The sequence below is a fragment of the Pelodiscus sinensis genome, chromosome 4, assembly GCF_049634645.1.
Source record: "Pelodiscus sinensis isolate JC-2024 chromosome 4, ASM4963464v1, whole genome shotgun sequence".
NCBI classification, from domain to species: domain Eukaryota; kingdom Metazoa; phylum Chordata; order Testudines; family Trionychidae; genus Pelodiscus; species Pelodiscus sinensis.
The window spans coordinates 20983672-21007012 of NC_134714.1; the positions used below are offsets into that span (position 1 = coordinate 20983672).

Here is a 23341-nt window from a genome sequence, read left to right on the forward strand (position 1 = left end):
GAGTTTTTCCACTGATTTAAGAAAAACCAAACCAATAGTGGATAAGGAACTTAATTACCCTGTGCCTCAGTTTCTCCATTTAAAAAAAAACGGGATGAAGATGGTAATACTTGTCTGCCTCTCAGGAGTTTGTGTAAATTCCTTGGTTTTCGTTGGGTGTTTTGATGTCATGAGGAGGAAAGTGCTGAGAAGTACAGTTTTGCAAAGTGTTTTTTACAATTTAAGAATCTTGCTGCATTATTCATGCAGTAGCCACTGCTCCTGGATTACAGGAGAATTTCAACTGGGGACTTTATGGGAGGACTAATCCTCCCCTTGTGTGATGCTGGAGCAATTTGCTAGAAGAGGCAGTGGTAGTGAGAGCAGGGCTCCACCTGGCTTCCCCCATCATCACTTTTCGAAAGGCTAGTAAAAAATGCACGTATGCCAGCTTTTGCAGTAAGTGTGTGTGCTGCAGAGTTTGTGGCAGCACGTACCCTGTGCTGGCTTGCTAAGTGGAACTGGGCAGAACAATAAAGGGCCAGGAGGTATGGATCTCCCTGGGCCACAGGAGCCCTTCAGAGCTTTCCCACAGGTAAGCAGTGGCCTGAGACAGGGCAATTTGAGTTTTTTTAGCCTGTTCAAATTCTGTGATGGTCAGGGCAGGGAGAGCTCTTGGTTGGGGAGGGCAGTGATCTTGATCAGTGGGAGTCTGGGGAGAGAAGGATGTGGAGGGAAGAAATGGGGGGCAGAGGAAGGAGGGACATGGTGGCAAGGAAGAGAGAAGGTAATTGGTAGGATAGGTCTCAATTCTTTTCAGTGGTTGGAGGATTATGTTTCCCTGGTGGGGATTTGGTTCCTTCACCCCTGGGGATATTACCTTCTTGGTTCTGTTGAGAAAGAAATTGCAGGAAAATGCAGGATGTTTTCAAAAATAATTTGCTTGAATTCAGGAATTTTGCTGGAAAGGGACAAGCTTGCAGTGAGCAGGGATACAGGATGCACAGGAAAGAGAGGAAGGAGACAGTGGGAAAGGGGTGCGGCCTGGGCTGGGAAGAAGGTGGGGCCTAGGCTGGGAAGCTACTGCCTCCCCAAATGGAAGCTTCATCAGCCAGCCATGTCCATGCCTTTAACTCCAGAATCCTTATTTGGACGTGACTCGCTTCCTGTACTGACTATTGTAAATCTGTCTCTGCTCCCTCCTAATTCCAAGTCACACAACTTCCAAGCTATGTCTCAAAAGTTAGACAAGATACTGTCTTGCTCAAATGCCTTCCCTAACATCCTACCCAAATCTGCTAATCCAGTTCAAATTGGCCTTTCTGGTTATAGGAAATGTGCAATAGTCGTCTATGGAAAATGAGTCATGGCAGGAGAATAGAAATCTTTGCTCTGCCCCCCCCCCCCCCCCGTCTTATTTAATTGAAATGATTCAACCCTTTGAAAGTCATGAAAATGAATCCAAACCCTCCTGGCTTTATTATTCTGCAGCCCCTCACAAGCTAGTAGGAGCTTTTGTTTTTTCATACTGCTTAAATTGAAGTGGCTGTCGCTCTACCAGCAGCATTTCTCAGGTTGCAGCAGCCCTGGGACAAAGTAGCTCTTTCAACGAAGAGGTTTTTCTAACAAAGCATTAAAAAAAATTCTAATCAAAGAGACTTAAAGACTTTTAAAAATCAGTTGCCTATTATGTCTGTGACACAATTGACAGCAGGTTTAATTTGCAGCTAAAAGGCGAATGGTAGAACTAAAAGGCGTAATAAACGGTGTGCCCCCCCCATGTATTCGGTGAGTGTGTGACTAACATAAATTATCACAGGAGGCAGCACCTACGTACCAGAATGTAATATTTAACAATGTACTTTATAAAAGCCAATCAAATACCTCTTGAATATCGAAGGACAACGATGAGTGGTACTGGGTTTGTGAGTTTTCTGGCTGACTTTCCTCCTTCCACTTGGTTGTGATCTCCAGCTTCAGAATGTTTTCCAAATAGAACTTTATTGTCTTCTAAATGTTAAAGGGGAGGGAGGTGAGAGGGATGGAAATCTATGGTTCAGCATTAATAAAATAAACAAAGATGAATAAACACACACTGGACAGTGCACATCCTGGGAAAGCACAGGCTTTCATGCAAGGAAAGCTAGGAAAAGCTCAGGAAGAGCTCTGCAGTAGATGATTGAGGGGGGACTGGACTTTGCCACTTTTGCTCATCGTGGTGAGTGCTCCTTCCCAGGATGGTGCTTCCTAAACAGTAATTATGTCCTGCTGCTGGTGGTGAAACAAAACAGTCTGTAGGAGAAAAGGTTGGAAATCCTGATTTTAATAATAAAAAGTCACATTCTAATGCCTTGACTTGCATTGTATAATGCCTTGTTCTGTAACGAGTCCTATGGAAGTCCATGGGGCCCACTGGTCAATTGAGATCCTGTTCAGTGTAAGGGCACCAGAATCTGGTCCTTAAAAGTTAGTTTCTAAAGCATTTCACATTCTGACCAGCTGAGGAGCCCTAAGCACTAACAGCCCTGATACCTTTCTGAGCAAAATGGGTGCATCCTTCTCAAGAATTTCCACGTTCGGGCTAGCCTACACTAGAAGGATTTGTCTACATTACGGAGAAGATTGACCCTCTGGAAGTCGCTCTGTTAGTGTTTGATTTAGTGGGGCTAGTGTAGACCCGCTCCTCTGCGCTACTGGACCAACCCGGCAGCACCCCTGCTGCTCTGCCCCAGGTGTCCCCAAGTCAACCGCTGCTGAAACTGACCAGGGGCTGATTCCAGGAAGCCGGGGCAGAGCTGCTCTGCCTCGGGCTTCATGGAGTCAGCCGCTTGTCAGTTTCAGCAGCGGTTGAATCGGGGACACCTGGGGAAGAGCAGCTGGGGTGCTGCCGGGTTGGTCCCGCAGCCCCGAGGGGCAGCGCTACGGGACCTACCCAGCAGCACTCCAGCTGCTCTGCCCCCGGCTTCCCCGATTCAGCCCCTGATCAGCTTTAGCAGCGGCTGAATCTGGGAAGCTGGGGGTAGAGCAGCTCCAATGGTCTGGCTGCCCGGAGCACTTCCGGGTTCCTGATGGTGCCGGACCATTAGGAGTGCCGGACCATCAGATGCCGGACCATCAGATGCCGGACCATCGGAGTTTTACTGTACTGTATACAGAATATATATAACCAGTTTATAGTACCTCCTGATAGTCCGGCACATCCAATAATCCGGCACTACCAAGGTCCCAAGAACGCCTTTTTTCAAAAGAGCACTTTCGAAAAAAGGCGTTCTTCCTCATAAAATGAGGTTTATCGCGGTCAAAAAACCGCTGTGTTCTTTCAATTTATTTGCCAAAGAAAACGGTCGCAGTCTAGATGCAGGGGAAGTTTTTTTCGAAAAAACCCTGTTGTCTGGACACACCCTTAGATAAAGGAATTGGAATCATGTTGATTTCTGTTCATTTCTGGCCAGGTTTTGCCTATTGCAAAGTGCCCCATGTCAATAGGAGTTGAGGGCACTCAGCATATTGCAGGATCAAACCTTTTAAGAGAGACTATGGTGCGGAGATGCAAACCCCATGCTGGCAAAGAGGCCTCATCCTGCAGGTAGCCCCTACCAACTCCAAAAACGAGGACAATAGGAGCCTTTACTTTGGTGGAAAGTCCAGTGAGAAAAGCCCCTGAATGTTTCTAGACCTTAGTCCCCAGGCTAAGGTGAAAATCCTGAAGTCCATGCAGGTGCTGAAAGAGTTCTCTATGATCATACTTTCTTTGGGTATACCCGGAAAGGGCCAGACTGAGACATGTAACATGGCTGGAAGGACAGGCCGCACGCGAGAGAACTATAACCTGCAAGGGGGCACGGCAACTCATAGTGGAAGGCAATCTGCAACACTCCCCTTTGACCACTAGGCAGCCTTGGGGGTGAGTTTTCCCCTTTGGAGATGCCTGAATTTTCTATGTAGGAGTCTGGAATTATTTTCTCCTATCTAAGCCAGACAACGGAATCCAAAGTCTTACCGCTAGAGAATCCACATAGTCATTTTTTAGTTTGGTCCAAGCTTCTGATGATAACAACAGAGGGAGGTTCAGAGTCTTTACCTCAGCTTGGAGATCAGGATGTCCCAGGAGCATGTCACTACAAAATCCAAATGAACACATTAGCTTGCTTTGGAGGCGAGTTAGTAAATGGAATATTCATATTACATGAGCTACATAATTATCATACTGTATGTAATTTACTTAAAGCTTAAATTATGTGGCATACTTTCAGGCTTTTATGAGAAAACCATTCCTCGCTATTTAAAATCCTAGTTCTTCAAAATTGAAATGGTTTTTGTAGGTTTCAGTCCAGTTTAGAAAGCCTGAACCTCCTGTGTTGATTAGACACGAAAAGTTACTTTCAAAAAATAAGCTAAACAAAAACCATGAAGCTTATTCATTAACAATGAATTGTTGGAATTTTTCTGAAGCTTGTTCCAGTAACATGAGTTTTGTTTACTTTAGTGTTAGGTGGTCATACTGAGTGTCTGTTTCCTTGTGAAGATAACAATGAAAACTCACCGCTCGGTTCATCTGGGTGATATTCTGAAGGCCAGTGTCTGGAAATTGTGCAAAGGTGAAAACAAGGGGATGAGGAACATTTCCTCTCATACGGAAGAAGTGGGTGGATGCGGAACTAGAGGCTGACTTTAAAGGGAATTAATTACCACTCATTTTTCCCTTGAGTTCCCATACAGTACATGACAGCTGATTAGTGGGAAGGTAGAGTACCATTCTAGAGTAGAAACAGATGTGTTGCTTACTCAATAGCAAAAACTCCATTATTAGTTGCCATTATGATTCAATACTGCATGGTATTCATATGTGCTACGCAACCCATCCATCCATACTCCGCACAAGCATGATTAATTTACGACTCTGTTTTCTGAATGCTGGGCAAGAAAGAAGAAAAAATGTTTGTAACTTCCTGGAATGTGGAACACAAATAGCTAACTGTTCACTAGAGCTATATCTGAAACACCACATTGTATAGGGAGTCTTATTTGGTCTCAAAATTCCCACAGATTCCAGTTAGGTCTGAGTAGGAAATGCAAGATCAGATCTAAGGTGAATGAAAATTACACAGTGTCAGCTCTGGATTCTGGCAGGCTAATGCAGAAGAGTTTATGATGAAAGGGTTGGTGTTGGTGTTCTGTCATGTGGCCGGATTTGTTGGATGGGAATGTAGAAGATGTCATTAGCTATACAAATACTGTGTACTGCAGCGTGCTGCATGAATGAGTCATTCATTTAAAACTATACCCAAGTTAGTGCCTTTCTGTCTGATTTTTTTTATCAGTGCTGTTGCAAGTAAAGACTCAGATGACTGTACATAAAATAGAATCATTTTGCTGTTTGTTTGCTTTAGTTTAACAGGATGTTTGGTATAATCAGCTTCAATCTCACTTTTGTATAATCAGTTTCCTCTGTTTACGTGGGTTTTACACACAGTATGGTGAGAGAAAATATTTCTTAAAATAAAGAAAATGTAATTGTAAAATCACAAAAACTGGCAATGGGACTCCAGGGCAGATGTAGTATCTGAAACTGCTCTAGACTTATGGTTAGATTTCAAATGGATGGCATCTGTTCAAGTAAACAAAATCTGTGTTTTCAAAGGTAGATGGATAAAGCACCTCAATTAATAGTAGCCCAATCTATCCACTTCTTTTGCAACTGCCTTTGTGTTTACTTGGAGCACCCTGCATGTGGTAGTCAGAGTCTACTGGCTTCTTCTCATTCAGGTCCCTCCCCTTAAGACCCACCCACCCACATCTTCAGTGATGCCTCTGTGAAATTAACCAGCCACTAGTGTGTAGGTAGGTAATCAGTGTAAACACGCATACCACAAATAAGTCCACTCTTTATGTATTTCTATGATCTTTCTAGGGTTATCTATAAGGAGCCGCAATGCACACTATAAAGGTGTGACTTACACCAATGTGGTGTGCGCTAACTAGACATAGGGACCCTGCTGGGGCACACAAAAAATTCCCTGGTGCATGTTAACATTGCCGCTCAGCTGGGCCCGGGGAGGGCAAGCGGCTGCCGCTCAGCTGGGCCCGGTGGGAGCGCTGCCGCTCAGCTGGGCCTGGGCAACGTGCCACAGAGTGAGGGGAAGGGGGGCGAGGCGCCGTGCAGGGAGAGGAAAGGGTGGAGCTTGCCAGAAGGGGGACAGGAAGCAGAGCTGGGGGGGATCGGGGGCTGTGGGGCTGGAGGGGAGGATGGGGGGGTCTGGAGGAAGGGGAGAGGGAAGCAGCGCTGGCAGGAGGGGGAGGAGGAAGGTTTCCGGGGGGCCATGAGGCTGGTCGGCGGGAAGCAGAGCTGGGGGGGGTGGGTCGGGGGACGTGGGGCTGGACGGGAGGAGGGGGGCAGGAAGCAGACCTGGTGGGGGGGGGGCAGCTGGACCCCAAATGGCCGCTTGCTGCCGCTTGCTCCCCGGCCGCGGCCCAGCTGAGTGTCGCTGGTGCTGCACCCCTCCGCTAAGCTGAGCCCCGGTGGGACAGGAAGGGGGGCGGGGCGGTGATGTACACGGCCAGGGAGCGGGGCCGTGTACGTCACTGCCCTCCTTCCTACTCCCGCCATGGTGCTGAGTGGTGCGCCCCTCAGCTGGGCCGCTGCAAGGGGGGGCAGTGAATGTTTCTAGACCCTGGCTGTGTACCTCACCGCCCCGCCCCCTTCCCTCGTGGCAGCCCGGCTGAGCAGGCAGCACTCAGCCAAGCGCCATGGCAGGGGGGAAGGGGAAGAAGAAGGGGAGAGTTGGAGGGGAGAGAGATGCAGGAGGAGGAGGAGAAGAGAAAGGGAGAGTGAGAGGCAGGAGGGGGAGAAGAGAAAGAAAGAGATGGAGAGAGAGGCAGGAGGCGGAGGAGAGCTGAGAGAGAGAGGGGAGGCAGTAGGAGGAGAGAGAGAGAGACAGAGCGGGAGAGCTCAGGAGAGAAGACCTGAAAATCCCGTCTTATGACGGGCTAATTGGCTAGTTTTATATATTGCACCCATCTAATGTGTGCTGCTGCACCATGTGGACAAGCCTTTAGAGTCAGTAAGCTGTTTGGGGCTGGGACTATGTTTTCTTACATGTCTGTACTCTATATACCATGAAGCACATTTTGGTTACTACTGTATTTGAAAACATTTTTAGAGGTTGCTTATCTAGAGGCCTCTTATCTTATTGGCTGAGACTCCAAAGTGACTTGTTTGAACCAATTCCTCTTCTCTTTGAGCTAATGACATCTACAGGTGTTCCACATAGCCATATTCAAGTGGTGGCCCACAGGTGGCAATGTGGATTCCTGAAAATCTGCATCACAACTTAAACAGGCGCAGCCTGGGGCTCCTCCATACACTATGCATTGCTTCTACAAAGATCTCCTTTTAGAGGCTGTGCTTTGCAAAATGTTTCCATGGGCCGGGGAGTAGTGAGGGGAGAAGGAAACTGAGCTGAAATAGAACATTGGAAAATGGAACTTATCGGTATCGTGGCCACAGCAAGTCCGTGACTTAGGCCTTGTCTACTCTTAACAGCATCTTTGATCTACTTCAGCTACACGAATAGTGTAGCTGAAGTTGACATACTGACCGCGACGTCTTGTGTGTGGTAAGGCTGGTGGGGACTGCTTTCACGTCAATGCCAGCTACTCTTCTCATCCTGGTGGAGAATAGGCATTGACGGAAGCACACTTAGAAATTGATTTATTGCATCTTCATAGATGCAATAAATTGATAGCCAGTGGATTGATCACTGTAGCATCGATCCACTGCATAGTGTAGACAAGGCCTAAGAGAAATAAGGCAATTCAAATGTACAGTGGATTCATGTGATAAGCATTTTACAGACAAGTTTTACCTCCATTTGTTATCAATTTGACATATTCTCTTATAGTTCAAGTGGGTGCATCAGTCTTACTCATATGGGAACAAAAGAATAACGAAGTGCATTGAAGTGCCCTGCAGAGCCAAATTATTATGTGGAGGAGAGAGTTGGCATGGGGAATAGTAGCTTACCTAGAGTATGTGTTAACAATCCAATCAAGTAATGCATAAAATTCATTGAATTCCAAGGGTCTCTGCAATAGAGCTTCAAGGTGTGAAGAAATGGCATTGTGAAATGACTCCACATATGTCTCACATACTTTATAGTCATCTGGGTAACACTTTTGCACCGAGTGCTTAATTTTCAATAAATCTTCACTAACGTATTTTCTGAGGAACCCTAAATGGATAGCAAGCCAAGAATCATTGTCCTCCTTCAACGAAATAGGCACTCTCTGGACTCTCCATTGAGCACTCTGTCTGACAGCTTCCTTCCACACATCTCGCCACTTTCTGGGTCTGCCAATGCAGTCTGATTCTGAAGAGTCAGGGCCCTGTACATCAGCATGAGCTTCTTCTTCTTCAGAAATTAAGGTCACCATAGACATCAACAAACTTTCATTTATACTGGGCTGATCAAGTATTTCCTTCACAATGGATGTGATCGAGTCAGCCAGCGAGATATAGAGCAAATCCACATCCTTGACTTTTCGTGCATATTCTGTAGGATTGGCTTCACCTTTCTTGACCTCTTTTTCAGTTATAACTTCGTTTTCCAAATACATGATGTATTCAAATGCCTTCAAAAGTTGCTTCTCCTTAATAAGGTCACTTATTTGCATTACTGCAGAGAGAACATGGGCAAGGGAGAGAGATTATGAGCTGACTTTAAGCTATTTAATGTGCCTGTTTTAACAATAGATATATGATAACTAGATGCCCGTTTCTGATGGAACACGCAGGCAAAAAGGGATCCTCCTCAGCCCTCCCCAGCCTAGTGAATATGAGCAAATGAGTGAGGGTGGGGGAGACACACAACAGAGGGAGAGGGGAGGAAGTGAGTTGGGGGTGGGGGTGGAGAAGGGGCGGGGCAAGGGTGTTCAGTTTTGTTTGGTCAGAAAGTTGGCAACACCAACAAAGATCACAGGAAAGAGCAGTGTCGGAGTAAATATTGCAGAGTTGCCCTTGACTTTCTACTGTGTGAAGATTGGCACTCTCTGTAACCACTGCTTTATACAGAGGCAAAGCCGGCCGGGAGAGAGTGATGCGGCAAGCCAGCTGCTGGACCACTCCAGGTTCTGCTGCTACAATAAGTGTGCGGGAGGGGGATGACCCCTGTTGCCATCCTGCATCAGGCCCCCAGCTATCCCCAGGCTTGCATAGCACGTGGGAGGAGGTGACGGGATGGAGCAAGGTTGGAAAGGGGCACGGTGGGGGGTGGAGCAAGGGGTGGGCTTGGGGAAGGGATGGAGCAGGGTGGAATGGGGATGGAGCAGAAGTGAGGGCGGGGCCTGTTCCGGAGGGCGGGGGCAATTGCCACAGGCCCCATGTCCCTCTAGAGACAGCCCTGCACAGAGAACTACTGTTCAAATGAAATCCCTGAGCTATCAGAGCTGTGTCTCTGAGGGTGTCTACACTGCAATGAAAGGCCCACAACTAGCCTGGGTCAAGTGGCTCAGGCTTGGGACTACAAAAGTGCACGATAGCTGTTTGGCTGGAGCCGGGGCTTTGAGACCTTCCCACTCAGAGCTGGACTCTGAGAGGCAGAGTTGCATGGTTTTCGTCCTTGGCCATACCATAAGGAGCTGGTTTTTGAAGTAACACCTTACACCAGAGACAAGAAACATGTGCCATATTAATTAGCATGCTTATAGGAATGTTCAAGCATTGCCTCAGTCTGGGTCACAGCATGACATGAGTCTCCCCAAGGCTCTGCCCCTCTGCTCCTACCGCCACATAATAGTCTTGGCGTGGCAGCTGTGCTGAAGCCCTAGAGCCAACCAGGCCAGCCCACCATTGACTAGCACATAGAGCAGCAATGAGGTATGCCAATGGGATATGATCACATGGTCCCAGCCCCCTAGTTTAGTGGTGTACAATGGTGGCGAGAAGGCTGCAGTGCAGCTCTGAGCTGGGGGATGATTGCACCTGTCCATCATCCTAGCACTTTGCCTGCATGTACCTGTTGTCTTGGGCTTTGTGCCAGTGATGTGAATTTCACCCAAAATAAAGAACAAATTTCTTCCAAAGTCCCTACCATAGTTGTAAACTATGTCTAACTTGTACCATGCATCTCAAAGCAAATATGTCATATGGTATTGTTCTTACAAAGTTCACTGTAAACCAGACTGTCTGCATAGGTTTCACATTGAAAACAAAACCAGTGCAGCAAGTCATCAGAAGAGGCAAGATTTCCTAGAACCTTATACTCTAGTAGGGCTGTGTCTACACTGGGCCACTTATTCCGGAAAAGCTGTCACTTTTCCGGAATAACTTGCCAGCTGCCTACACTGGCCGCTTGCTTTTCCAGAAAAGCAATGACGATCTACTGTAAAATTGTCAGTGTTTTTCCGGAAAAACTATGCTGCTCCCATTTGGGCAAAAGTCCTTTTCCGTAAAACTGTTCCGGAAAGGGCCAGTGTAGACAGCACAATAGTCTTTTCTGCAAAAAAGCCCTGATCGCGAAAATGACGATCAGGGCTTTTTTCCAGAAAAGCGCGTTTACATTGGCCATGGACGCTTTTCCGGAAAAAGTGCTTTTCCGGAAAAGCGTCCTGCCAATGTAGACGCGCTTTTTCCGGAAATACTTATAAAGGAAAACTGTTCCGTTTTAAGCATTTCCGGAAAAGGGTGCCAGTGTAGACATAGCCTAGGGCTATGTCTCTACTGCCCCCACTTGCGCAAAAAAATATGCAAATGAGGCAAAGTGTAGAATATCGCTGTGCTTCATTTGCATAATTAACGAGGCTCTGTTTTTGTGCAAGAGGCTTTTGTGCAAAAAGGAGCCGTCTAAACGTCTTTTTTTCAGGAAGAACGGCTCTTGTACAAGAGAGGGTTTTTGCACAGAAGCCTCTTGTACAAAAACAGAGCCTGATTAATTATGCAAATGAGGCGCAGCGATGTTCCACACTTTGCCTCATTTGCATATTTTTTTGCGCAAGAGGGGGCAGTGTAGACGTAGCCTACGAGTTAGGATTGGACCCGAGCTCTGCTATTAAATTTTCCTTTCCATCCTTGGGGCAAGAATTGCATTAATTAGTCTTACTTCACTTGCTAACCAGAAACAGAGTGTGCACAAAGCTGCCTTTCTGGATGCAGCAGCGGTGTGACAACAGAAATCTTTGCTACTGCGTGAGAGACAGAGCCGTCCCTCAGGTACGGCAAACTGGGGCAACCACGTTGGGCCCTGACCTTTTGGGAGGCCTGCAGTCCAGCGAAACTGGCCAGCATGGGGGTGCTGGAAGTGATGTATTTGCTCTGTGCTCCGCATCTCCCTAAGAACATCCCTGGTGCTAGACTTCAATCCTGGGCACCTTCAGGCTCCTAGAGATCACTGGGAACTTTAGCCCTCTAACCAGGTTCTCTGGGCATGGTAATGTGGCTATGGGCTAGCATAATGCAGAAATGGAACTATCAAGCAGGGAGATGGGAGTCCTGTTATGTGTCTACCCTTTAAAAAGGATATTGAGAAATTGAAGCATTCAAGGAATAACAAAAAGAATGATTTGTGGACTGGAAGATGCCGGCCAGGCTTGTCCACAAGTTTTTTCTGCGATCTTAGCTTATTTTGGTGCATGTAGTTATCCTGATATAGACACCATTATAGTAATATAACTGCATGCAATTTAGGAGTATACCACTTTCAGTTTATCTATATCTGTTTAAACTGGTACAGACAAGTCTTTACAATGAGACACTAAGGAATTCAGTCTAGTCAGTTATCAAAGAGAAAATCTGAGGCAATCTGATCATTTTAAGTACCTACACAAGAAAGAGAGATCTGATACTAAATGGCTGGTTAATCTAGCAGAGAAAGGGCTGGAAAAAACAGAAGGCTGACAAATTCAAACTGGAAATAAAACACCCCTTTTTAAAAACAACGAGGGTGATTAACCATTGGAACAACTGACCACTGACTGTGGGATATTCTCTATCACTTGCAATCATTAAATCAAGATGGACTGTCTTTCTAGAAGAGATGCTCTAGTTCAGACTAGAACTAGTTGTCTGAGGCTGGAGGCTTTGAATTAAAAACATAGCAAAGGCTCACAGCTTCCGGCCCCGCTGCTGCAGCATTGCCTGGCAGCCAGTCAAGGTTGATGCAGCCATTTAAAAGGCTCGCAACTCTGGCCCTGCCAGATTAGCCCCACAACCATGAGCCGTGAGCTATTTAAGTAGGATCCTGCTGTCTGAGCCACCGCCTAGAAATTCGGTGGCATGGGCAGCAGGATATAAATAGAAAGCGGCCAGATGCAATCCGTGGGCCAGCCCCTGGGCCACATCTTGCCCAGCCCTGACCCAGATTATCATAATGGTGCTTTCTGGCCATGATCTGTGAATTTAGGCCACTCAGTATGCAAAGCTGACAAGTGGGCTTAGATCCATTGTACAAAGCTCTCACTGTAACAGTGTGAAGCAGTTTAAGCATCTTCACTGATATAGATCTTCATTTGTGACACAGCCCTTCTAAGCAGTCCATCTAATGACATCAACAATGGCCTTTGGGCCCCACCTACATTAGAAATGTGGGTTAAGGTTAGGTCAGGGTGTATTAATTAATCTCAACCTTTTTCCTAGTATGGACACACTGTGATGCCTTTTACCTCGGCTAAGCAGTTAGAAGTGAGGCTCAGTCAGGCTGAAAGGCATTGCAGTGTGTCCACTCTAGGAAAGAGATATGGTTAGGTAGAGGCCAGTTGACAGAGACTCATTTTTTTAGTGTAGACAAAGCCCATATGAATGAGCATCCTTGTGATTTGGCCTGGAAAAAAAAAAAAAAAAAAAAAAAAGGTGCAGCAGCATTACCGTAAGAAATAGCAAATTAAAGGGTTGCCTCAAGACAAGCATCCCTCTTGAAACCCTTCAAGGCTAATAAAACATCATCTGTGGGGATCACAGAACATCCTGTTCATGGGTCTCTCTCTTGGCGTCTGGGTGCCCTGTCTTCCATGCTCAGCCTTTAAAGACTCCAAGATCTGGAAAGGGATCAGGTTATTCTCTACCCAGGAAAATGCACTTCATGCAATGCTGTATTGTGTGAGGGACACTGCAGTGTCTAGTCTGAATATTATTAGAAGCCTAGCAAGTGTTTTTACAGTGGATTTTATTTTCACCTCTTACCTGAGAGAGGTTCTTCTTTAATGGACCCTATATTCTCCCCGCTCTTGGTCACACTGGTGTTAGTCATGTTCTTAGCACTGCTGCCCTCTTCATTTTTTTTTAAGTTTCTCAGTGAAAAACGTTTGCTTCTTCTCAGGGTACCAGAGTCATCACCTGCTTTGTCTTTGGGTTTCTTCATGCTTAACATTCTTTTCAGAGCATTTTCAGGGCTCGTTGCCTCCTGATTGTTCGATCGTGAACTATTTAGTTCAGAAACAGAATTGGCTTCTTCATCCTTGATGTTTTTCACTGGGGATGTTGATTCTGCTGGGGACACCATTTTCTCACCGGGTTCAGGTATTGCCTTATTTTCATCTTTGTCTTTGGTGAAACTTTGTTTACTTTTCCTGATACTTAACATTCTTTTCAGAGTATTTTCGGGGCTCTTTGCCTCCTGATTATTCAAGGGTGAGCTATTTAGTTCAGAAACAGAATCAGTTACTTCATCCTCAATGCTTTTTACTGGAGATGCCAGTTCCGATGGAGATGCCATTTTTTCCCTGGGCTCAGGTATCTCCTTATTTTCATCTTTGTCTTTGGTTAAGCTCCGCTTACTTGTCCTGAAGCTTAACATTCTTTTGAAAGAACTTTCAAGGCTCTTTGCCTCCTGATTGTTCGATGGTGAGCTATTTAGTTCAGAAACAGAATCGGCTTCTTCATCGTGGATGTTTTTCACTGGGGATGTTGATTCTGCTGGGGACACCATTTTCTCACAGGGTTCAGGTATTGCCTTATTTTCATCTTTGTCTTTGGTGAAACTTTGTTTACTTTTCCTGATACTTAACATTCTTTTCAGAGTATTTTCGGGGCTCTTTGCCTCCTGATTATTCAAGGGTGAGCTATTTAGTTCAGAAACAAAATCAGTTACTTCATCCTCAATGCTTTTTACTGGAGATGCCAGTTCCGATGGAGATGCCATTTTTTCCCTGGGCTCAGGTATCTCCTTATTTTCATCTTTGTCTTTGGTTAAGCTCTGCTTACTTGTCCTGAAGCTTAACATTCTTTTGAAAGAACTTTCAAGGCTCTTTGCCTCCTGATTGTTCGATGGTGAGCTATTTAGTTCAGAAACAGAATCGGCTTCTTCATCGTGGATGTTTTTCACTGGGGATGTTGATTCTGCTGGGGACACCATTTTCTCACAGGGTTCAGGTACTGCCTTATTTTCATCTTTGTCTTTGGTGAAACTTTGTTTACTTTTCCTGATACTTAACATTCTTTTCAGAACATTTTCGGGGCTCTCTGCCGTCTGATTATTCAAGGGTGAGCTATTTAGTTCAGAAACAGAATCAGTTACTTCATCCTCAGTGCTTTTTACTGGAGATGCCAGTTCCGATGGAGTTGCCATTTTTTCCCTGGGCTCAGGTATCTCCTTATTTTCATCTTTGTCTTTGGTTAAGCTCCGCTTACTTGTCTTGAAGCTTAACATTCTTTTGAAAGAACTTTCAAGGCTCTTTGCCCTCTGATTGTTCGAAGATGAGCGGTTTAGTTCAGAAACAGAATCGGTTTCTTCATCCTTGATGTTTTTCACTGGGGATGTTGATTCTGATGGGGATGCCATTTTCTCATAGAGCTCAGGTATCTCACCTTTGCATTAACTGGTTTTCAGAAAGAAGAGGAGTAACTGGTCAAACAAAAGAAACAGACAGGAGCAGAATTAAGCACTGGGATCTATGTACTGCTGGGATATTGTTGTGTCTCATGAGCTACCCTTAGTCAGCAACTCATATCCCCCGCATGACAAATTCACAAATCTGACGAAGTGGGTTTCCCAGTTGGTGCTCTGCAGAACCCTGCGGCTCCTCAAAGTAAAAGTAGGGCTTCCGTGAAGAGCTGGCACTTCCCCGCCCTGTCTGAAAGAGAGAGAGCTGGCTCGCTTGTTTCCTCCCTGGTGACACAGAGGCATAGTGAGGCAGGGGCAGAGGGGAACAGTTGCCCCCGGCCGGCACACTAGGAAGGTGCCAGACAGGGGTGACTCCACGTGACCCACAGCGGGGAAGGAAGCACTTTCCCTCCCCAAAGGAGCCAGTGTGCGCTGCCTGAACAGCTGGGGCTGTGGCACCCGGCAACTTAGTTCCGCCGCCTTTCTGCAGTGCAGGGGTAGGGGGGGTAGGTCAGGAGACCCGGGTCTGCACAGCTCCAACTGTACAGGCTCTGCCCTGGGACTCACCGCGCCCCTCCCCCATCCCACAGGATGTGGAAGTAAGTTGCTGGAGTGCAAGAGCCCCTGCTGCTCAGGCAGCGTGCACACCAGCTGTTTGGGGAGGGGAAGTGCAGTCGCACACTTCCCAGAACCCAGAGGTGCTGCAGGATTGCCAGGTACTGGTCCCAGTTGCCCCTGTCCCTTGCCCAGACCCCCCATGAGTACCCTGTCCCCTGCCCCCACCAGCACTGTCTCCAGCACCCAGCAGCACCCTGTCCCCGGCCCCAGCACTCTGCTGCCCACCCCAGGACCCTTTCCCCAGCCCCAGCCATCCACCCTAGCACCCAGCACCATCCTGTCCCTGGCCCCAACACCCTGCCACCCACCCCAGAACCACACTGTTCCTGGCACCAGCACACTGCCACCCAATGCAGCACCCAGCAGCACCCTGAAAAGCTCAGTTTTCTCTAGTGCCTTAAATAAGAAATCAAAGCATAATATTTTCTGTGCTCTGAATTGCCATGGTTACAGTTCTGCAGAGGCTACAGAATGCAATGAACTTTTATAGAGTACACATGGTCAGAAAACACTTAAAAATCAAACAAACCAAGGCCAGTCTGGGAATAGTCTGCAGATTGTTGGGGTTTTTGGGGGGTGGGGGCAGAAAGGAGGGCTCACAGGACTTTTCTACACTAGGAGCACTTAAAAGCAGTTGCCTACCATAGCTAATATGTTAGGAGCCCAAGTGGAGACATTGAGCCAGCTGCTGACATCTTTTTCATTGCCACTTCATCTCATTTCTCTTCATGGTAAAGGGCCCCAACGTGATTGTTAAGTCCTGTGCTGAGCAAGCCCTGGGGCACTGTGTCCCAGGGATGCCCCCTAGAGGCACAAGGCCTTGCCAGCTTTCTCAAGGGAGATTTGATTTCTGTAGCTGGATGATTATCAACACCCATTTAATACTATGAATGCCCCGTTGGCCAGCCAGAATTGGGCTGGATTGCACCATCTCAGGGACCTGGCACTTTTCTGCAAGGAGGCAGTTATTTCATTCACCAGCTTCACAGCTTCCACTTCAAAAAACCCAAACGTAGTGTTCTCAGGGCTGGAGTGCAGGCTCAGCATGGCGACTGCTCCCTGCCATGGACACGTAGACAGAGCCAATAGTCTGCTCTTTCCCAAGGCATGGACAGGGGTAAGTTATTGGTGTCCATTAAAGGGCTGTTGCAGATCGTATCTCCTCTGGAGCCAGGGAGAAATGGTAACTCTGAATCACGCTTCCTTCCCTGGCCTGTTCCTCTTGCTTGGGTCACTGGTCCAGCAGGAAAGAAAGTGAAAGGTGGCAGGATGATCCCATATAACAACCTGCATGGAACCTGGGGGAGGAGCACAGGTGTGTGGGGGGGGAGGTGCGGGGGGCAAAGAAGAGTACAGAGCAGGCCCTAGATGCTCGTATGTGAGAACACAGGGTTACCAACTAGCCAAACTCAAACACCCTTGCCCAAGCCCCACCCTGTTTCTGAGGTCCCACTCACTTTATCCCCCCTCCCTCGCTCCCACCCTCACTTACACTAGGCAGAGGCAGGGGGTTGGGGTATAGGAGGGGGGCAAGCTCTGGGCTGGGGCTGAGAGGTTTGGAGGAGGCTCTGTGCTGAGCCTGGGGCCAAGGAGTTGGGGTGCATGCTCTGGGAGGAAGTTTGGGTGCTGAAGGGAACTCAGGGGTGGGGCATAGATTTGGGATGCAGGAGCAGGGTGCTGGCTGTGGAAGGGGGCTCAGAGCTGGGGCACGAGATTGTGATATGGAAGAGGGTAGGCAGGGCTGGCTCTGGACCAGGGCTCAGGGCTGCACAGGGGACTTGGGTTCCAGCTGGGTGGCTTGGGTGGCTCCTGGTTAGTGGCTTGGAAAAGCTCAGAAAAGCTAAGGCAGGGACCCCACCTGCCCTGGTCCTGCACCACTTCCAGAAACAGCTGGCATATCCCTGTGGTGCGGGGCAGAAGGTCTCTATACACTGTCCCGTCCTGCAGGCAGCATCCTGCAGCTCTCATTGGCTGCAGTTTCAGGTCAATGGGAGAAGGTCAATGGGAGCTGTGGAGTCAGTGCTGGGAGTGGGACAGTGAGTGGAGATCCCGACCCTCACCACAGGCTTCAGGGACGTGACAACCATTTATGGAAGTAGTGAAGAGCCAGGGCAGGCAGGGAGCCTGCCTTAGCCCTGCTGCACTACTGGACTTCTAAGGTGCATCTACACAGAAGGGCTTAACTCAAAATAAACTACGCAAATTGAGCTATGCTAATTGCATAGCCTATTTCGAAATAAGCTTTTTCGAACTAAGCTATGTAATTAGCATAGCTTATTTCGAAATAGGGAGCATCTACACAGCACTTATTTTGAAATAGAGCACACTTCCTCCAACTTCCCTTACTCCTCATACAATGACGCTATGTCTACACTCGCAGCTTCTTGCACGAGAAATATGCAAACGAGGCTAAGTGTCGAATGTCGCCGAGCCTCATTTGCATACCTAATGAGCTGCCATTTTTGCAGAAGAGGCTCTTGCGCCAGAAGGAGCTGTCTACACTGCCCCTTCTTTCACAACAAAAACCCTCTTGCTCAATGCCGTTATTCCTGAAAATAATCAATGTAGTGGCATTACGCAAGAAGGTTTTTGTTGCACAAGAAGGGGCAGTATAGACAGCTCCTTCTGGTGCAAGAGCCTCTTCTGCAAAAATGGCGGCTCATTAGGTAGGCAAATGAGGTGCAGCGATATTCCATGCTTAGCCTCATTTGCATATTTCTCGTGCAAGAAGCCGCGAGTGTAGACATAGCCTGAGGGTTATAGGAGTCGGCGTAAGAAGTCCTCCAGCTCAATTATTTTGACATTATTTCGAAATAGCTGCCTGCTGTGTAGATGTGGATTAAGTTATTCTGAAATAACACTGCTGAATAAACGCACCTTTGGTGGCCTAAAATCTCTCTCGTTTGGCTTCAGTAGCCTCTAGGAAATAGAGCCTGATTCTGAGAGGCTCCCGGAAAAACTAGGAGGGTTGGCATCTCTATGGCTGAAATATCAGCTGCATTACAGCACTTCTGTATATATTAAGAGCCAGTTTAATTTTACAACAATAGAGTTCTGTCATATACTGCCCGGTACATGGTACGTGAAACCCCTTGTGCTTCCCCTCTTTCTGTATCCAGTGATGGTTTCCTATTTTATACTTAAATGTTAATCTCTTTAGGGCAGGGCCTGCTTTTTATTCTGTGTTCCTATAGGCTATGTCTACACTGCCCCCTCTTGTGCAAAAAAACCTGCAAATGAGGCGAAGCGTGGAATATTGCCCCACCTCATTTGCATAATTAATGAGGCTCCATTTTTGCGCAAGAGGCTTTTGTGCAAAAAGGAGACATCTACATGGCTCCTTTTTCCGTTTTTTCAGGAAGAACAGCTCTTGTGCAAGAGGGGGTTTTTGCACAAAAAAGGGAGCCTCATTATTTATACAAATGAAGCATAGCAATATTCCATGCTTCACCTCATTTGCTTATTTTTTTGCACAAGAGGGGGCAGTGTAGACTGTCACGTTACTGAATTTTAGAGAAGCAGCCAGATCACTGCTGCACCCATGGGGGAGGTGTTGGCCCCAAAAGTGGCACAAAGGGGGCCATGAGAGGTGTCAAATTGAAGCTTACTTTCTTCTGATTCTCTATATGCTATTCATGCTATTGTATAATGTCTGTGTGTGAAGTTATAAGCATGTACTTTATATGAGTACTGAATATTTCTCTATATGTGGTTGAGTAATGGGCCAGGAATGTTTGCCTATTGACATGCTAATGAGCAAGTCTCCAGGGAACAATGGATCTCTGGAAGCCAAAGACACACCTGGCCACTGGCCATGTGACTCTAGCCAGCTTGGAAGAAACCTAGAAGGAGGGTATAAATATGCCATGTGGCCGACGCCATGTGTGTCTTCAGATCTACTTCTGACCCCAGATGCAGCCTCGCAGGGAATCATGAGCCGGGAAAAACTGTGGATCTATCCAGACATAGGGTGTGCAACAAGGACTTTTAAGCCAGCAGTTATAATATCTCTGCTAGAGCCTGCATCGAGAACTGGGAGATTCTATGCATGTAATGTATTTTCTTTAACAACCTTACTCTCACGCTTTTCTTTCTTGTAGTAATAAACCTTTAGATTGTAGATTCTAAAGGATTGGCTCAGCGTGGTTTGTGGGTAAGATCCAGAGAGTCAATTAGCCTGGAATCTGTAGCTGGTTTCTTGGAACCGGACAGAACTTGTTCGAGATAGGTGGGATTGGGTTCTAAGACCCCCCACCTGTGTATGATACCCAGGCCATCTGGGGCACGGATATTGCTGGGGTGTCGGAGGGGTTTTGCTCGTGAGGCTTCAGGCAGGTAGCTAAAGCGCTCTGTGGGACTGGTTTGTGGCCTGTTTGGGAAAGTCTTCACTCTGGGGGCTAGAGAGAGCCCCAAATTTGAACAATTCACGCCGAGCAGATGCCCTCAGCTGTGCCCAGACCCGGCCCGGTCCATCACATAGTCATAGCCATAGTGTTTAGCATAGTGGAGTCCATGACTGGTGCGAATAGATGCTATTGCAATATAAGGGAGATGTAATGGTTCTTCAGCTAAACTGCTGCCCAACTTGGTGATTCCAAATCATCCGAAAGCTTTTATTTCCGTTAGCATTCCTTTTAAATAAAAAAATAGCATCTCACCTCTTCTCTTTTTTTTATTGTAACTTTAATGCTGTGATCTGGATTTACCTTCAAACTGCAAGTAAAACACTGCTATTTTATTCTGGTGCCTCACTGCAGAGTTTAGCTACATTTTCACCCTCTTGCACAACATTATTAGATAGATTGTAAATATTGCGTCCTTCGGTGCAGGGACTGGGCCTTCCGACATGTTTGTAAAGTCTCTAGCACAGTGGGGATCTGATTCCTTATTAGGATGGCTGAGAGCTACTGCAGTATAAACACTGAATAACAATAACTGTCCCCAGGCTTTGCTTAGAATTCTAATGTTTTCAAAGCCACCTGAATGTAACCCATGTTGATGGGGAATCCTGGAGTCACAGGCTGGCTCGAACCATTCCTGTGCCCTGGGCAACAGGTGCGCAACGAATGTGCAGCTCTGCCCCAGGCGCACAGCGCATGCATGGCCCCACCCCCCGGCATGCAGCGCTCCTTACAGCTGCCGTCAAGCACCCCCCCATAGGTTGGTGCCCCAACCTTAATCCTGCCCTGCATGTATAGGAGGGGTGCATGTGGGTGTGATTTGCTGTTTAGGTTCAAGCTTACCAAAGCAGTGTGGAGGTCTGAGGCTGTCTGCCTATCTTAATTGGGGAAGGAAGCAGGGTCTGATAAGGGGAAGTACAGCATGGAAGGGAGAATCTGAGACCTTTTGGCTGGGAGGAGAGATGAAGGGATGAGACCCTCCCCCTACGATATCCCTGGTGCAAACCACTATTCAGTGCAAGAGATCAGCTGCAGTGAGTGAAAGCTGGAGCAATCTGCATGGTGCAGGATTTCTAAGGAGAATTGCAGTGCCTTGTGCTATATGCAGGAGACTAGGCTAAATGTTCACAAGGCATTTCAGAGTAGTGGGACTAGTCCCTACTAGGGTTGCCAGGTGTCCGGTTTTCTACCAGACAGTTCGGTTTTTGGGTCTTCTGCCCAGTAAAAAAATCCAGAAAATACCAGACATGTAATGTCTGGTATTTCCTGGTTTTCTGGCTAGGCGCTGGACAAAAGCCTGGCGGGGGCGGGGGGAGTGACTGGGAGGTGGGGTGCAATCGGCACTGGGAGCCTGGGTTGCATGTGAGGAGGAGAAGGAGGGGCAGCCTGGTCCATGCTCCTGCGCGCTGGTCAAGCGCGTGGTGGAGCCGCAGCTGTACTGACTCATGCGGGACAGGAGCGCCCTGAGATCTGCACAGCCTGGGTCAGTCCTGCTCCCCGCCAGCTGATTTGTTCCCCTGACCCCTCCTAGCTACCTGGTTGGTTGATTTCTCTTCTTCTCCCGGTCTTCCCCGGCCAGTCCCTCCCCCCTCCCCTCCCCCCCCGCCACCAGCTCTGCCTCCTGCTGGCTGGTTCCTGCTCCGGAACTTCCCCGGCCAGCCCCGCTGCACCCCCCGCCAGCCCTGTTTCTGGCAGCCAGTTCTCCCCTTCTCCTCCTCCTCCTCCTCCTCCTCCTCCTGAGCTCCCCCGGCCAGCTCCACCCCTGCCAGCTTCTCCCCCCACTCCGATATCCTGTGGCCAGCCCCGTTCCGCCCAACTCCCCCCCCCCCACCAACCAGCCCTGCTTCCCGTCAACCCTCCCATCTTCTCTGGCCAGCCCTGGTGCCCCCCCCCATTAGCTCTGTTTCCTACCCGCCCCCCCCCCCCCCCCCCCGGCCAGCACTGCTCCCCTCCCGGCCGGTCCTTCCCTCCCCTTCTCCCATGAAGCGTGTCCGGTATTTTTTTTAAGACTACCTGGTAACCCTAATCCCTACAGAACAGCAATGGGCACAGGAAAAGCCAGAGGAGCGATACCTGTCTGAGCAGGCCCTCTGCATAGCAAATCTGATGGCTCCTGGGCTCTGTAGGTAGGGGACTGAACATGGCAGCTCTCACTGCTGTCAGGATCCCTTCAGGGCATAGGGTGTTTGGCAGTGGTTCCCAGAGAAACTCACCTGGTTCAGCTGGCAGCAGCAGCTCCTTGCTCTCCTCAGAGCCCGGCAGCTGATTCCTTTCCCTAGGATGAGGGTCTCCCCCTCTTCATCTCTGCATTTCCAGAAACTGAACACAACCTGTATGAGGAAGAAAGTGGTGTCTCCCAGGCAAAAATCCCCTTCTGCAATTTGCTTCACTTGCCTGGGTGCAGAGAGCTGCTTTCACTTTCACTCTAACCTTGGTAAAAAGGAAAGGGGAGTAGGCCTGTAGGAACATTCTAGGAAAAGAGTAATCATTTACAATGTTGGAGACAGGGTAAAGGTAACCTGTGTTATGTACCTGAGTCCACAGTTAGCTGACTGCTGCCATGGTAATTTTTGAGATAAGTGCATGCAGCAGGGAACAGGGATCTTCCCTTAAGCCCCGAAAGGATCGGTGTGAGTATATATCTCACTCTGCCCTAGGCTTGTGTGGGCACTGGGCAACATTCTGACTTACTGCTATGGTGGCCATATTTTCTGAATAAAAAATAGGGACACCTTAGCCACGCCCCCAGAAACCGCTAGCCATGCCCCTAATCCCTTAGGTCCCACACGCCTGCCACAGGAAGCCCCACTGGAAGCGGGGTCAAGATGAACACATGCTGGAAGTAAAAGGTGTCATGTGACCCTTTAAGAACTCTTCCCACTATCCTCTAGCAATAGGGATGGGTTTGGGCCCCATAGGAGCCCCCCCATGCAGCTATACTGCAATTGCATTAACCCAGGGTCCAGACCTAGGGTCCTATGACTCTGCAGTGCTAATGGTCCAACCTCGATTCAAGATGAAATCCAGTATCCAAGACCCTATTACTTTGCAGTGTAGATGCAGCCCCATTTGACTCAGGGCCTGGGAATCATCCAGAACTATCCCACAATTTCTTGGAACAACTTCCTTAGTCCTCTTAATGGATGATGCTTCCCAGTTCCAATTAACTGATAACCAGAGGAGGCTGGAGCAATTCCCCACCTGCTACAGGAAGGGGCCTGCTCCAGCCCCGCAGAGGGCTCGCTACAGACAGGGGTTGCTCTTGTCCCTTTCTCTGGGGAACCCGGGGGCCCCACAGGCAGGGACTGTGCCAGTGTCTGTGAACAGGGGCTGGTCCGTAGTGGGCCAGGAGCTGGTGGCAGCCCATGTGTGACCTAACATTAACCAATTAATGCGAATGGGAATTTACATGCTTAATGAGATATATTGCAACTGCATTTTTTGAAGTTCCTGCAAAATATCAAGTGTCCTCCATTTCCACAAGTCAGAATGACAATACTGAACTAACCATGACCATTATAAGGTGGAGAAGAT

The 23341-nt window shown here is 47.9% G+C and overlaps 1 protein-coding gene across 2 annotated transcripts in view; it reads right to left on the reverse strand.

Moving 5' to 3' along the window:
* Window positions 1–22246, reverse strand: part of EXOC3L4 (exocyst complex component 3 like 4) — a 57424-nt gene extending 35178 nt beyond the window's left edge. Inside the window, exons 1-5 of one of the 2 annotated variants that reach the window (XM_075926508.1) lie at window positions 22021–22246; window positions 13151–14784; window positions 8003–8654; window positions 3980–4097; window positions 1864–1989 (exon numbers count right to left, since the gene is read on the reverse strand). In XM_075926508.1, the coding sequence (XP_075782623.1) occupies window positions 1864–1989; window positions 3980–4097; window positions 8003–8654; window positions 13151–14747 (2493 nt within the window). In that variant the 5' untranslated portion in view covers window positions 14748–14784; window positions 22021–22246. Of the gene's footprint in view, window positions 1–1863; window positions 1990–3979; window positions 4098–8002; window positions 8655–13150; window positions 14811–22020 lie in introns of both variants that reach the window. The other variant, XM_025183060.2, reaches the window with a different exon arrangement.
* Window positions 22247–23341: the final 1095 nt, after the last annotated feature.